This window comes from Xenopus laevis, chromosome 7S (assembly GCF_017654675.1).
Source record: "Xenopus laevis strain J_2021 chromosome 7S, Xenopus_laevis_v10.1, whole genome shotgun sequence".
Taxonomy (NCBI): Eukaryota; Metazoa; Chordata; class Amphibia; order Anura; family Pipidae; genus Xenopus; species Xenopus laevis.
Genome location: NC_054384.1, coordinates 9,616,641 through 9,631,515, shown reverse-complemented (window position 1 = coordinate 9,631,515; position 14,875 = coordinate 9,616,641). Strand labels below are relative to the sequence as shown.

Sequence of the window (14,875 nt, the reverse complement as noted above, 5' to 3'; positions counted from 1 at the left end):
AAAAGGCCGTCTTCCGTAGACTCCATCTTAATTTAAATATTCAAAAATGTTGTTAAATGATTACCGTTTTCTCTGTTATAATAAAGCAGTACCGTGTACAGTTGTGAGACCTGTTATACAGAAGATAACTGTTTTTTTTTTTTAAATCATTTTTATCTTTATACCTCAAGTCTCCTAGAAAATCATGTAAACTCTTGAGGATTGTTTTGCCTCCAATAAGGATTAATTATATCTTAGTTGGGATCAAGTACAAGCTACTGTTTTATTATTACACAGAAAAAGGAAATCATTTTTAAAAATCTGGATTATCTGGGTAAAACTAAGTCTATGGAAGATGGCCTTTCTGGAGAACGGTTTCCAGATAACAGATATAATTATTGGAGACAAACAATCCTATTGGATTTAAACACCTGTTAAAAACTCTGTTTAGGGCAGAGACACAAGGTCAGATTCGGGAAGATTAGTCGCCCGGCTACAAATCTTCTCTTCGTCGGGGCGACTAATCTCCCCAAATTGTTTTCCTGCCGGGCTAGAATGTAAATCGCCGCCGGGATGGCCCTCGAAGCGATTTGTTTTCCAAAGTCGCCCGAAGTTGCCTCACGAGAAAACTTCGGGCAACTAAGGAAAACAAAGCACTCTGAGTGCCATCTCACCTGCCATTTTAATTATAGCCGGCGGGAGGCATTTCGGAGAGATTAGTCGCCCCGAAGAAGAGATTTGTCGACTAATCTCCACTAATCAGACCGTGTGTCTCTGCCCTTAAATGATTATTTGGGAGACTTAAGGAAGTGAGATCTAAATTATGGAAAGACCCCCTCATCCGGCGACTGGGGGGAAGACAGATTAATTCACAGCAGGAGAGCAATTAATATATGGGATCTCATGCAGCCAATCAGAGCATCAGAAGTCCATGGTAACAGCATCTAATTATAAGGAGAAGCGCCTGTGCATAGGCTTTATATAGGTTTAATATAGGCTCAATATAGGCTCAATATAGGCTCAATATAGGCTCAATATAGGCTTAATATAGGCTCAATATAGGCTCACTATAGGCTTAATATAGTCAGCGGTGAGAAGGGACAGTTTAGGACAGGGGAGAATGAATGGCTGTGATTGTACATGGAAGGAATGGCTCAGATCTGTGTTTTGCAGATGAATGCTGGGATTGATGTATTTGCTCTGACAGCAGGCGGGGGGCGCAGGTTCAGTGTAGCCTTCACAGCTGTCACAATTCATCAGTGTGTTGCACGGGGACGGGTCACGTATGAGGCACCTGGTGCGGGGGGGGGGAATATTTGGCTCGGCTCTGCAGGCGTCGTCCCATTGGCTAGCGAGGAAGTCGGCTCACAGATGGCTGGCTCTAAATCCAGATTTCAGGAGGAGGAGATTAGAATTCTTATTTTTGGGTTTATTAAATAATATAGGGTTGACATTAGATTCAGCTAGAAGGCATGCACTGCTTCCGTTTCATTTAAAAGGATTCTGTCATGATTTTTATGGTGTCGTTTTTATTTATAAATGATACTGTTTACACTGCAAATAATTCTGTTGTTTCTCGGGTTCGGGGACGACCTTGCACGCTCTTTTCCAAATGCCGGCTTTCGACTTCCGGGTTGAGTTTTTATAGACGTGCGCCTCTCGCCCTGCCCCTTCTTTGTCGCCACCGCCGGGTCGGTGCGGCTCTATAAAAAAGACCCGGAAGTCGGGCGGTCGGGTTGCAGGCAGGTGTGGGTCGGGGAAAGCCCAACCCACACATCCCTAGTGGGTCTGTCTTTTCCCGACCCACTCTTGCCCACCCGAGCCCGACCAGGTTCCTTTTATAAACCCGCTCTGCCGATGACATCACATAAGGGGGGCACGTCTATAAAAGTTCAAGTTGGAAGCCGGCATTTGGAAGGTCGCTGAAAAGGGGGTACGAGGTCGGCCTGAACCCGTCCGACCCGTGGCTCCCGTGTGTATCGGGCGCCGGCCTGCACATCACTACCGCCATGGATGAGTATAGAAAGGGCAGACAGATCTATAACTTTACAACCATCGACCATGTGTAATAAATGTATTTAGAAATATTATTTCTTTCATTGTGCAAATTTTAAGTTTTGGGTTTATATCCCCTTTAACTAGCTGGGAACCTTATTACTGAGAACTAGGGTTTTTTTCCCCTAATTTTTTATGTTATGAAAGTAGCAAGCGTCTGCTCGTTAGTCGGTTGCACTGGGTGCACTATGTGTGGGTGCTTCCTGTGCGGTTAGAGGAAACTACCTGAGACTTTTATAATTAGAGCACAGTCTCTTTAGCACACGGCACACCCAGCGCCAGCTCAAGGTGCACCCGTGACCTACAGACCACATGGTGTTGGCACATAATTTCAAGGCTCAGAATTACAGAACTTTAATTTATTCAGGGATAAGTATTTTAAAGGAGAAGGAAAGGCTTAAATTAAGTAAGATTTATCAGAAAGGTCTTTATAAATACACCAGTAAACCCTCAAATTAATGCGTCTCTGAGTCCTCTGTCAAAAGAAACATCACATTTCTTTCCTTCTATTGTGTACTCATGGGCTTCTGTATCAGACTTCCTGTTTTCAGCTTAAACCTCCAGGGCTAGGGCTTGAGCATGCTCAGTTTGCTGCTCTCTCCCTTCCCCCTACCTTCTCCACCCTCCCTCCTCCCCTCCCTGCTGTAATCTGAGCTCAGAGCTATGAGTGAGCAGGAAGTGATGTCACACCAAGCTAATATGGCAGCTGCTGTCCTAAACAAACCGAGAGCTTCTAGAAATGTTTACTCAAGTATGGTAAAGCATTCAGCAGAAAAAAATATAATGTTCTAACATGCACTATTGTGGCTAATCTGCCAAACTGCTTCAGTAGCTTTCCTTCTCCTTTAAGTGGGAGTTCACCTTTAAATTGACTTTTACTACGCTGCAGACAGTGATATTCCAAGACTGTTTGCATCAGCGTTTCTTCTTTTTTTTTGCTCAGCAGCTATGCAGTTTGGATTTTAATTAACTGACTAGTTGCTTGGGTCCAGTATACCCTAGCAACAAGGTGTGAGTCAGAGACTAAAAGATGATTAGGAGAGGGCCTAAATAGAAAGAAAGATGATTAATAAAAGGTAACGGTAAAATTGTAGCCTTACAGAGGAGGTCCGTGACCCCTTTGAAAAGATACCCTAAAAGCGCTGCGCCCCAATATTAGTTGTATTCCTTTAGACTTTCCTCATTGTTATTTTTGTAGGGTATAATACACACAAAGTGTAACTTACAATCTCCAACACATTGTGTAATGGGTACAGGCCACAATGGGGCCCTCTATACAGTATACCACTTGCCCTATGCAGCGCCCCCCGATTGGGGTGAGGGGCACAGTGAAGATCCTAACGGGTTTGTACTGTGTTTATATTGAACTGCTAATGTACCCAGTGCTTTACAAGGTATACACACAACTGGTATAAATTCAGTATACAACTGGAATAAGGTCCCTGTCCTGAAGAGCTTACAGTCTATGAACCTGTGTACAGTTTGGGCAAGGCCAGTTTTTACTGTGATCCCCATTCCTGTGTATAAAGACATTTTTGGGAGTGGAAAGATTGTGTGTCGCTATGTGTGCAGTTACCCAGCATTCTCCCCACAACAGACAAACTGCAACATCGCTGTGCTCTCCCTCCCACCATCATTTTATATGATCATTTATCTTTCCTGTTTAATCTAGGATTATGGCATAACTGTGATATGAAAGGGATTAAAATAAGATATTAGTGTTAATACCGGGTAAGCTAATTTTATTTATTAATGCTGAACTGTTTGTCACTGGACTGCTTACGACCCTATGAATAAGTGTCGCTGTGCGAGGGGTGGGGGGGGGCTATGTATGTGAGGGTAACTTTTATTACTTCTAAAAATAGCAGCCCCTCTGTTTTTCTTCTTCCAGTCTCTCATTCAAACCACTGCCTGGTTGCTAGGGTGAATGGCACCGTAGCCAGGGCCAAAACTAAGGGTAGGCAGAAGAAGCAGCTGCCTAGGGCACAATGATAGGGGGGCACTGGGCAGCTACCTTTAAAATTGTCTTCTGCCTACCCATAGTCCGCACCCCTCAGTCTCCCCTTCCTTCCCTCTGTCACCCTTGTGCGTCGCTCCCCCTCCATCGCTCACCCCTTCCTCCTCTCCCCTCCGTCGCTCACCCCGCCCTCCTCTCCCCTCCGTCGCTCATCCATCCCTCCCTCACCTCCATTGCTCTCCTCTTCCCATTGCTTTGATGTTCCCTCCGTTGCTGTCCCATCCCTCCACTCCGTCTCTGTCCCCTCCCTCCTCTCCCCTCCGTCTCTGTCCCCTCCCTCCTCTCCCCTCTGTTGCTGTCCCCTGCCTCCCCTCCGTTGCTCTCTCATCCATCCCTCCCTCCCCGACATCGCTCTCCTCTCCCTCGCTCTCCTATCCTTTCCCTCCATTGCTGTCCCCTCCTCTCCCCTCCGTCGTTGTCCCCGCCCTCCGTCACTGTCCCCTGCCTCCCCTCCATCGCTCTCCCATCCTTCCTTCCATCCTCTCCTATGCCTTCCCTTCGTTGATGTCCCCTCCATCGCTGTCCCCACCCTCCCCTCCATCGCTGTCCCCACCCTCCCCTCCTCTGCTGTCCACTCTCTCTTTCCCCCCTGTCGCTGTCCCCTCCCTCCCCTCCGTCACTGTCCCCTGCCTCCTCTACCCTCCGTCGTTGTCCCCTCGCTCCCTTCTCTCGGTCTGAAGAGGGAAGTTGTGGCCAGCCGGGTTGCTTAGGGCGCCTGGTCGGCCTGGCCCTGACCGTATCAACCAGAGATCATCTGAAATCCCAAACTGGAGAACGACTGCAGGCGAAGCTAAATAAATGCATAAACCTCAACAAAAAATAAAAGCCCAATTGGAAATTGTGTTCAACTATCACTGAAAAAGTTTGTTTAAAGGCCAACGACCCCTTTTTACAATGAAGTTTTCTCTCCTGCGTGTGCCGTTGCCTTAAGGTCAACTCTGTTCAGCTGCAGTTTTTTTACGTTACACCATCAAGTTTCTTTGCGTTGTAGGAAACCGTTAATTCTTCTGTTTCCTGTGTGACTGATACCTGGGGACCTGCATTTCTCAGTATTTTCTTAACCCCCACAGATTATTATTATTATTATTATTTTTCATTGAAATTTCTTCAGTTGAAATGCAAATGAATTCCGAGTGTTTCTCAGACAGGTGGTTTGGTGTTTTTTTTCTTCTAAAAATAGAGGCCCGTGAATTGTTTATTGGGTTTGCAGAGGAAATAACAAGCCGGAGAGTGATCACAAGTCGTGCAACTGGGCCAAAACACTTTCTAGTGGTGAAGACGCTTCTCTTCCTTCTCTCTTTGTTTTAGCCCCAAATAATAATCAAATGTATCAGTTGTTGCTGGGGAAAATTACCCTCTGTCTAGAGATTTTATACTTAAACCTATAGTTCTCCTCTAAATCATCTGCTAGGGTAATGCAAACAGTGATATGGTGAGATAATTTGCCATTGGTCTTCATTTTTATTTTATTTGTTGTGGTTTTTTAATCATTCAGCTTTTTGTTCAGTTGAAAAAATTCAGCAGCCATCCGGTTGCTACGGTCCAGTTTACCATAGCAACCAGGCAGTGCTGTGAATGAGACGATGAAAGATGGAGAAGGTCTTAATAGATCATTTGCAATTGGTCTTCATTTTTGTTTTTTTTATCGTGGGTTTTTAATCATTCAGCTTTTGAATGGGACCTGTTATCCAGAATGCTCAAGACCTGGGGATTTCCGGATAATGGATCTTTTCGGAACTTGGGTTTTCATACCTTACGTCTACTAGAAAATCATGTAAACTTTAAATAAACCCAATAGGCTGGTTTTGCTTCCAATAAGGATTAATTATATCTTAGTTGGGATCAAGTACAAGCTATTTGGATTATTTGGATAAAATGGAGTCTATCGCAGAGGGCCTTTCCGTATTTCGGAGCTTTCTGGATAACGGGTTTCCGGGTACCTGTACAAATAATTATGGCACAATTTAATACATGTATGGCAACCTGTTATCTTGAGTGCTCGGGACCTGGGGTTTTCCGGATAACGGATCTTTCCATAATTTGGATCTTCATACCTTAAGTCTACTAGAAAACTACAAATTTGGGACCTGTTATCCAGAATGCTCTGGGCCTGGAGGTTTCCGGTTAACAGATCTTTTCATACCTTAAGTCTACTAGAAAATCCTGTAAACGTTAAATAAACCCAATAGGCTGGTTTTGCTTCCAATAAGGATTAATTATATCTTATTTGGGATCAAGTACAAGCGACTGTTTTATTATTATTATTATTATTATTATTATTATTATTATTATTATTATTACAGAGAAAAAGAAAATCACTTTTGAAAACTTGGATTATTTGGATAAAATGGAGTCTATGGCAGAGGGCCTTTCCGTAATTCGGGAGAACGGGTTTCCGGATTTGGGATCCTATAACTGTATTTGCATTCCAGCAATTGGGGGCAGGCTTTTGCATGGGTATTTTGGGGTTATATTCAGGGCTTCTCCCCCTCTCTGCTGTATTTGGGAAATGTGCCCGTCAGGAATGAATCCAGCATTTAGTGGCCTTAATTCTACAAAGTTCTAAATCATCGGGCGATATCTTTGTGGCCTTTTATCAGAAGAACTGCCCCTTTAATGTTGGCACCCCCACGTGCACTCATTTGTCAGTGGAGCGGTGCCAGTGCTGGGAAGGCCCAGCTCACACAAAGCAACGACTGTTCCATCAATAGGAAGCCATTGTGGTGCCCCCTTTATGGAACTGAGCTGGGACAGTCCAAAGGCAGGTGGCAATGCAGATGCAGCCCCTTCAGCTTGGGGGGGGGGGTTATTTTCTCCAATTCAGTACAGAAAAGCAAGTTAAAGGGACAAGCTTTATGTTAGTTTTCTTATTTGTGTATATTGTTAAAGGAGAACTAAACCCTAAAAATGAACGTGGCTTAAAATGCCATATTTTATATAGTGAACTTATTGCACAAGGCTAAAGTGTCAGCTTGTCAATAGCAGCAATGATCCAGGACTTCAAACTTGTCACAGGGGGTCACCATCTTGGAAAGTGTCTGTGACACTCACATGCTCAGTGGGCTCTGATTGGCTGTTGAGAAGCTAAGCTTAGGGCTCGTCACTAATTATCCAGCAGAAAATGAGCTTCCCTGGCTGTAATATAAGCTGATGCTACAGGTTTGCTGATTATTAAATTCTGATGCTAATTGCACTGGTTTCTGTGCTGCCATGTAGTAATTATGTGTATTAATTACTAATCAGTCTTATATTGTGACATTTCTATTCTATGTGTACTGTATATTGTGAGTGGGTCCCTAAGCTCAGTAAGTGACAGCAGCACAGAGCATGTGCAGTGAATCAGCAGAAAAGAAGATGGGGAGCTACTGGGGCATCTTTGGAGACACAGATCTTTACTGCTAAAGGGCTGTGGTTGCCTTGGGCTGGTACAGAAGCCCAAAATAAAATGTACAACATTTCTAGCTACTTCTTTAGTTAGGCTTAAATTCTCCTTTAAGGGAGATTAGTCGCTCAGCGACAAAAGGCTTCTTCTTCTTCATCTCACCTAACTGCCTTTCCGCCGGCTAGAATGTAAATCGCCGGCGGGATGGCACTCAGATCGCTCCCATGAAGCAACTTCGGCGACTTCGGAAAGTGTTCTGAGTGCCATCCCTCAAGCAATTTACATTGTAGCCGGCGGGAAGGCAGTTCGGTGAGATTAGTCGCCCGAAGAAGAAGAATCGTTTTGTCGCCGGGCGACTGATCTCCGGAAATAGCAGCGTGTGTGTCTCTGCCCTAAATGGACACACAGATATTTTGATTTTCTATACCAGGGCGGAAGGCCCATAGGTTGGAGTTGAGTCAATTCAATTTCTGCACTAAGGGGGGAGAGCAGTACAGCATCAACCCGGAGACCTAAAATCACATCAATCCTATACTTTATATAATTTAAATTCCCTCTACAACAGTATTTCCCTTCTTAAGGGCGACTACACCCAAACGCTGTTTTTCTTTATTATATATTATATATTATAAGAGAAAATCATTCGAAGCAACTTTTCAATATACTTTTACTAGGCATTCTCAGTGGGGTTAATGTTAATCGCTATTTTAATTGCTGTTGAAAGCCTCGTTTATGCCTTTTTGTTCTCTTTTTCTGCTACAATGTATTAGAAGTAACATCTCTTCCAGGGCTTTTACTACATTGTATCATGAGAGAAAGACAGAATTACACATAGTATAAACAAACAGATACGGTCTTCAGTTACATTTGTATTATTTTTCATTGTGCACAAAAAAAAAGACGTTTCGGGTGAAGTTCCCCTTGAAATCCCACTATTACAGGTTATGTTAGTGTGAAATATCATTCAGTTATAATCCAGGACGATTGGCTGGAGACTACCACACGTAGATGGTCAAATTGCCAGCTTTGCTGCCCGGGTCGCCAGCCCAATGTATATGGGCCCTAATCAGTTCTGCACTAGCCACTGACACCGCATTCATTTTTGCATTAGACACTAGTCACATTGTGGCTGTTAAAGGGTTGAACCATTTATTTATGTGCCCACATACACAGTGAGGGGTCGAGCCAGAAATTGGCAGGATTGTTTGATAAATGTTTGTGTGTGGCCAACTGTGAAGGGTTAAATTCCCTCCTTGCTCCTGACAATGAACCATGAATGGATTAAATCTCTTTACTAATGGGCTGGTTATGGGTTAAATCATCAACCTGGCAATGAGCAGTACAATGATCTCATGCTCCCCAGCACTGGAAGGCTACAGCGCATTACATATAGTCCTGCAGCCTGTGAGTAATGAGCAGGCCCTGTATGAGCTCAGTTCTCTCCCGCACAGCCAGCACCCGTATGTTTTCCTTCCTCTCCCTGGCACCGGACACTGTGGGTCACTTCTCCCTCCCTGTGTCAGGCAATGGGTACGGATTTCATTATGTTGGCAAAGTCCTCTCCCAGGCAGAGTAATGTGTGAATTAATGTTTCTCTCTCCCAGGGGAGTAGTGTATGGAGTACATGCAGCAGCCTATGGGTTAGGCCCCCTTCCAGGTGGCAGCGTATGAGTTAAATCCCCTCCCAGGCAACGTAAATTAAGCTCCTTCCCAGGCAGTAGCCTATGGGTTAAGCCCCTTCCCAAGCTGCAGTGTAAGGGTTAAGCTCCTTCAGCAGCCGACAGAAATCTTTTAACCTGTCCATAATGACCAATCTCCGCCGGATGAAAAATGTCAGGACTCTCCACACACGGTCCGAAAATCGTACGAATACTCGATTCGTACGATCAGATCTTTGCGTCTATGGCCAGCTTAAGGGTTTAGCTCCTTGTCAGGCAGCAGCCTATGGGTTAAGCCCCTCCCCAGACTGCAGTGTAAGGGTTAAGCTCCTTCTCAGGCACCAACCTATGGGTTAAGCCCCTTCCCATGCTGCAGTGTAAGGGTTAAGCTCCTTCTCAGGCAGCAGCCTATGGGTTAAGCCCCTTTCCAGGCTGCAGTGTAAGGGTTAAGGTCCTTCTCAGGCAGCAGCCTATGGGTTAAACCCCTTCCCAGGTTGCAGAGTAAGGGTTAAGCTCTTTCTCAGGCAGCAGCCTAAGGGTTAAGCTCTTTCTCAGGCAGCAGCCTATGGGTTAAACCCCTTCCCAGGCTGCAGCCTAAGGATTAAGCTTCTCAGGCAGCAGCCTATGGGTTAGGACCCTTCCCAGGCAACCACCAGAAGGGTTAACCCCTCCCTTGCAGAGGACAATATAATGAGACTTGCATTGACGTCACCTGCACTTTCACCTGGTGTCTCTTTGCTGCGGCTGAGCAATGGGAGAGCTGGGGCTTTAAATAATCAGCTTTCTTGTTGTGCACAGAGTCATGGGCCTGACGGGCAGCTCAGCTTTGTATTCGGCTAATTCTGGGCACTTCCTACAAGCCGCACTTTATAATGAGACGTATTTGTGTGAAGTGGGTTCAGGGACTGTTGGATGGCGCCCAAATGAGTCATGTGTTCCCTATTTATAAACATATGATCCATCGTCCGGCCTTTTCATGTGGCTCCTCCTTGTCACCCTACAAAAAGTCCCATTGTGAGACTGAGGAAAATACCATCTCACCAGCCTAGGGGGTGGTTCTGGGTCACGCCATAACAACATGCCCTTCCAAACTTCATATGGAAATCAGAGCCCTCAAACTCCCAGTGACCCCTCTCCACAAACCTCTGGGTCATTTGTTCTGATCACATAAGCTTTCTGGTAACTGTATCTGCAGAGAGGAGGCGCACGCCTAATGCTTCTTCACCTCCAGCCCCACATCTGTATTTGCTTTATCGATGGCTGCTTGTTTCTCTCTCGCTGTGTTGCTCTCTTATTTTGTTTTCTACAAGCTGACCTCAGTGTGTGCACCCAAGTGAATATCTGCCGTCTGTTATTTGTTGCAAAATAATGTCAACATTTACCTTGGGCAATTGGATCAGCTGAACTGCTCTGCTGTAGGCCGCAGGCCCCAGTCTCGAAATAAAGAACTGATGGCCACTTGCAATGGAGGCAGAAGATTTATTACATTCAGTCAATCAGTCCAAACGCTCGATAAGCATTTATATTGGACACCGCTGATCATTGGCTGTTGGATTTGTAGCCTTAGCATAGGGTTGGATTGTGTAGTGTCAGATTTGTAGCCTTAGCATAGGGTTGGATTGTGTAGTGTCAGATTTGTAGCCTTTGCATAGGGTTGGGTTTGTAGCCTTTGCATAGGGTTGGGTTTGTAGCCTTTGCGTAGGGTTGGCTTTGTAGCCTTTGCATAAGGTTGGCTTTGTAGCCTTTGCGTAGGGTTGGCTTTGTAGCCTTTGCGTAGGGTTGGCTTTGTAGCCTTTGCGTAAGGTTGGCTTTGTAGCCTTTGCGTAGGGTTGGCTTTGTAGCCTTTGCGTAGGGTTGGCTTTGTAGCCTTTGCGTAGGGTTGGCTTTGTAGCCTTTGCGTAGGGTTGGCTTTGTAGCCTTTGCGTAGGGTTGGCTTTGTAGCCTTTGCGTAGGGTTGACTTTGTAGCCTTTGCGTAGGGTTGACTTTGTAGCCTTTGCGTAGGGTTGACTTTGTAGCCTTTGCGTAGGGTTGACTTTGTAGCCTTTGCGTAGGGTTGACTTTGTAGCCTTTGCGTAGGGTTGGATTTGTAGCTCTTGGGTAGGGTTGGATTTGTAGCTCTTTGTGTAGGGTTGGATTTGTAGCCTTTGCGTAGGGTTGGATTTGTAGCCTTTGCGTAGGGTTGGATTTGTAGCCTTTGCGTAGGGTTGGATTTGTAGCCTTTGTGTAGGGTTGGATTTGTAGCTCTTTGTGTAGGGTTGGATTTGTAGCCTTTGCGTAGGGTTGGATTTGTAGCCTTTGCGTAGGGTTGGATTTGTAGCTCTTGCGTAGGGTTGGATTTGTAGCTCTTGCGTAGGGTTGGATTTGTAGCTCTTGCGTAGGGTTGGATTTGTAGCTCTTTGTGTAGGGTTGGATTTGTAACTCTTTGTGTAGGGTTGTATTTGTAGCCTTTGCGTAGGGTTGTATTTGTAGCCTTTGCGTAGGGTTGGATTTGTAGCCTTTGCGTAGGGTTGGATTTGTAGCCTTTGTGTAGGGTTGGATTTGTAGCCTTAGGAACATGAAATTGTATTCGGGGTTTTCCCCATGGCAGCAGAGAGATTGGTGCTACAAGGCATTTTGGGGTTATGAAACAAAACATGCAAACTTTGATACTCTCCCAGCACTCACAGCAACCAATCAGATCAGGTAGCATATACTGGTCACATGTTAAAAATCGTATTGGTTGCTATGGGTTACTGCACTTGGGCAAACATAGTGCCTTTATATTACACACGTGGGTCAATATAAACAGAAAAAGTGGTTAAACAGGGTTTCTCAGTACAATAAGAACGAGGCCCAGCACCTTGTACTCACATCACCCCGACCTGTGTTGTCTCTTTAGTACATAGTGGTGCCATTTGTTATTCTTTGTGTGGCTCGTCTGCGTCTATATGTGGCCGACTGCAAAGCGAGCTCCTTCCTATAAATAAACCCGTTTCTCCCTCTTGGCAATCGCTCTGTCTACGGTCCGATTTGAAGTCCAGTAAGTCTAAACATAAGCCAGAAATCCTCGCTTGATCCCACACGCTCGGGGTGTGTGCGCTTTTGTTGGTTTGTGTACACTCCGAGGAACCGTCCCAATACTAATCCGTCTCCCCTCTTGTCTCCCTCTCTTTGTAGGATGAAGTAGATAGTCTCAACCCAGTTCTCAGGGATAACCCTCAGCTTCACGAGGAGGTGAAAGCCTGGGTAAAAGAACATAAGGTTCAGGAGATTTTTATGCAAGGTAAGATCTTCCATTCTTCTTCTGTGTGTGTTCTGCTTTATATACAGTATGTGTCTAAGGGGCGGATTTATTAAGGGTCGATTTCGATTTTTTATTTTTTGCTCAAAACTCTAAAATTCAAATTGTGAATTATCTCGATTTGAGTTTTAATTCAAATTTATCGAGATTTATCATACTCTGGCCCTTTAAGAACTCAAATTTGACTATTCGCCACCTTGAAGGGATACTGTCATGGGAAAACATGTTAATGAGCTAATAGTGCTGCTCCAGCAGACGTCTGCACTGAAATCCAATTTTTAAAAGCGCAAACTGATATTTTTATATTCAATTTTGAAATCTGACATATTGTCAGTGTCCCAGCTGCCCCAAGTCATGTGACTTGTGCCTGCACTTTAGGATTGAACTACTTTCTGGCAGGCTGTTATTTCTCCTACTAAGGGCAGGGGAACACGGGCAGATTCGGGGAGATTAAGTCGCCTGGCGAACAATCGCCTCTTCTTTGGGGCGACAATCTCCCCAATCTAATTGCCTTCCGTCTGCTATAATGAGAAAACGCCAGTGCAATGGCACTCTCGGATCTTTGATTTCAGAAGTCGCCCGAAGTTTTCTTGTGAGACAACTTCGGGCGACTTTGGAAATCTAAGCGACGTGAGTGCATTGCCGCAGACGATTTTTCATTTTAGCAGGTGGAAGGCAGTTTGTGGAGATTGTCGCCCCGAAGAAGAGGCGATGAGTCACCTGTGTGCCCCTGCCCTTAATGTAACTGAATGTGTCTCAGTGGGACCTGGATTTTACTACTGAGTGCTGTTCTTAGATCTACCAGGGAGCTGTTATCTTGTGTTAGGGAGCTGCTATCTGGTTACCTTCCCATTGTTCTGTGGTTTCGCTGCTGGGGGGAAAGGGCTGAATTGCTTTAAGTCAATGGGAGAGGTCCAAGGATCAATTTGCAGCCTTCCTGATATTCAAGGTTTTTTTTGGAGAAAAAAACTGGAATCTTTTTTTTTGATTCGAGTTTTTAGGTCGATTAAATATGTCCGAGATGAGAAAATTTGATTTTATTTATAGATTTCGGTTGAATTTCGAGTATATGGGAGATTTAAATAATTTCGCATGAATTCGAAAGTCGACCCTTGATAAATGTGCCCCTAAATGTGGCCATGGATTGCCAGACGGGTCCCCATTCCAACCCATAATCCTGATCGACTCCAGCAGTTGGTCTAAAGGAACTTCAGAGCCGCCGCTCCTCTTGCTGCTATTGACAAGCTGAAACTTTAGCCTCGTGCAATAAGTTCACTATATAAAATATGGCATTTTTAGCCACATTCATTTTTTAGGGTTTAGGCATGTTCCCTTGTTCTGACGCTCTCATTTGCACCCAGACGCTGGCACCTCCACCCGTTAGACGTGGAACAGTAATGGGAGTTATGGTTTAGCAACACCTGCAGCTTTGACAGAAACATTTATTTTTTTGCATGTATCGTTTTTCTAATAAATGAATACAACCCCCCTGCCGTCGCTGCAGATAAATTCCAATGGTGTGTGCAGCATGAGGATTCATTCGTTTTAAGCAAGCAACGTAAAAGATTTGGCTGTTTTCGTATTATGTTTTGCTGAGCTTGGTATTTATTTTGCTTACTAAGAAATTGGTCATTAATCATTATACAGGCACCTGCTTTACAGAAGCCTATTAGGATTCTCTCTTTGATTGCTCAGTCCCAAGCACTGAAATGCAGTTCTCCTATCTCTCTCTGATTGGTTGCAGGCAGTCTGCTGTATTGCTATCTCTCTCTGATTGGCTACAGGCAGTCTGCTCTATTGCTGTTTCTCTCTGATTGGTTACGGGCAGTCTGCTCTTGCTATCTCCCTTTGATTGGTTATGGGCAGTCTGCTCTATTGCTATCTCTCTCTGATTGGTTACGGGCAGTCTGCTCTATTGCTGTCCCTTTCTGATTGGTTATGGGCAGTCTGCTCTATTGCTGTCTCTCTCTGATTGGTTACGGGCAGTCTGCTCTATTGCTATCTCTCTCTGATTGGTTACGGGCAGTCTGCTCTATTGCTGTCCCTTTCTGATTGGTTATGGGCAGTCTGCTCTATTGCTATCTCTCTCTGATTGGTTACGGGCAGTCTGCTCTATTGCTGTCCCTTTCTGATTGGTTATGGGCAGTCTGCTCTATTGCTATCTCTCTCTGATTGGTTACGGGCAGTCTGCTCTATTGCTGTCCCTTTCTGATTGGTTATGGGCAGTCTGCTCTATTGCTATCTCTCTCTGATTGGTTACGGGCAGTCTGCTCTATTGCTGTCCCTTTCTGATTGGTTATGGGCAGTCTGCTCTATTGCTGTCTCTCTCTGATTGGTTACGGGCAGTCTGCTCTATTGCTATCTCTCTCTGATTGGTTACGGGCAGTCTGCGCTATTGCTATCTCTCTCTGATTGGCTACAGGCAGTCTGCTCTATTGCTGTTTCTCTCTGATTGGTTACGGGCAGTCTACTCTTGCTATCTCCTTCTGATTGGTTATGGGCA

At 44.9% G+C, this 14,875-nt stretch overlaps 1 protein-coding gene across 3 annotated transcripts in view; it reads left to right on the top strand.

Annotated features, from left to right (window-relative positions):
• jmjd1c.S (jumonji domain containing 1C S homeolog) overlaps window positions 1-14,875 on the top strand; it is a 228,765-nt gene that overhangs the window by 169,942 nt on the left and 43,948 nt on the right. For all 3 annotated transcript variants that reach the window (XM_018227327.2, XM_018227326.2, XM_018227329.2), the window contains one exon: window positions 12,249-12,354. In XM_018227327.2, the coding sequence (XP_018082816.1) occupies window positions 12,249-12,354 (106 nt within the window). The remainder of the gene's footprint in view (window positions 1-12,248; window positions 12,355-14,875) is intronic.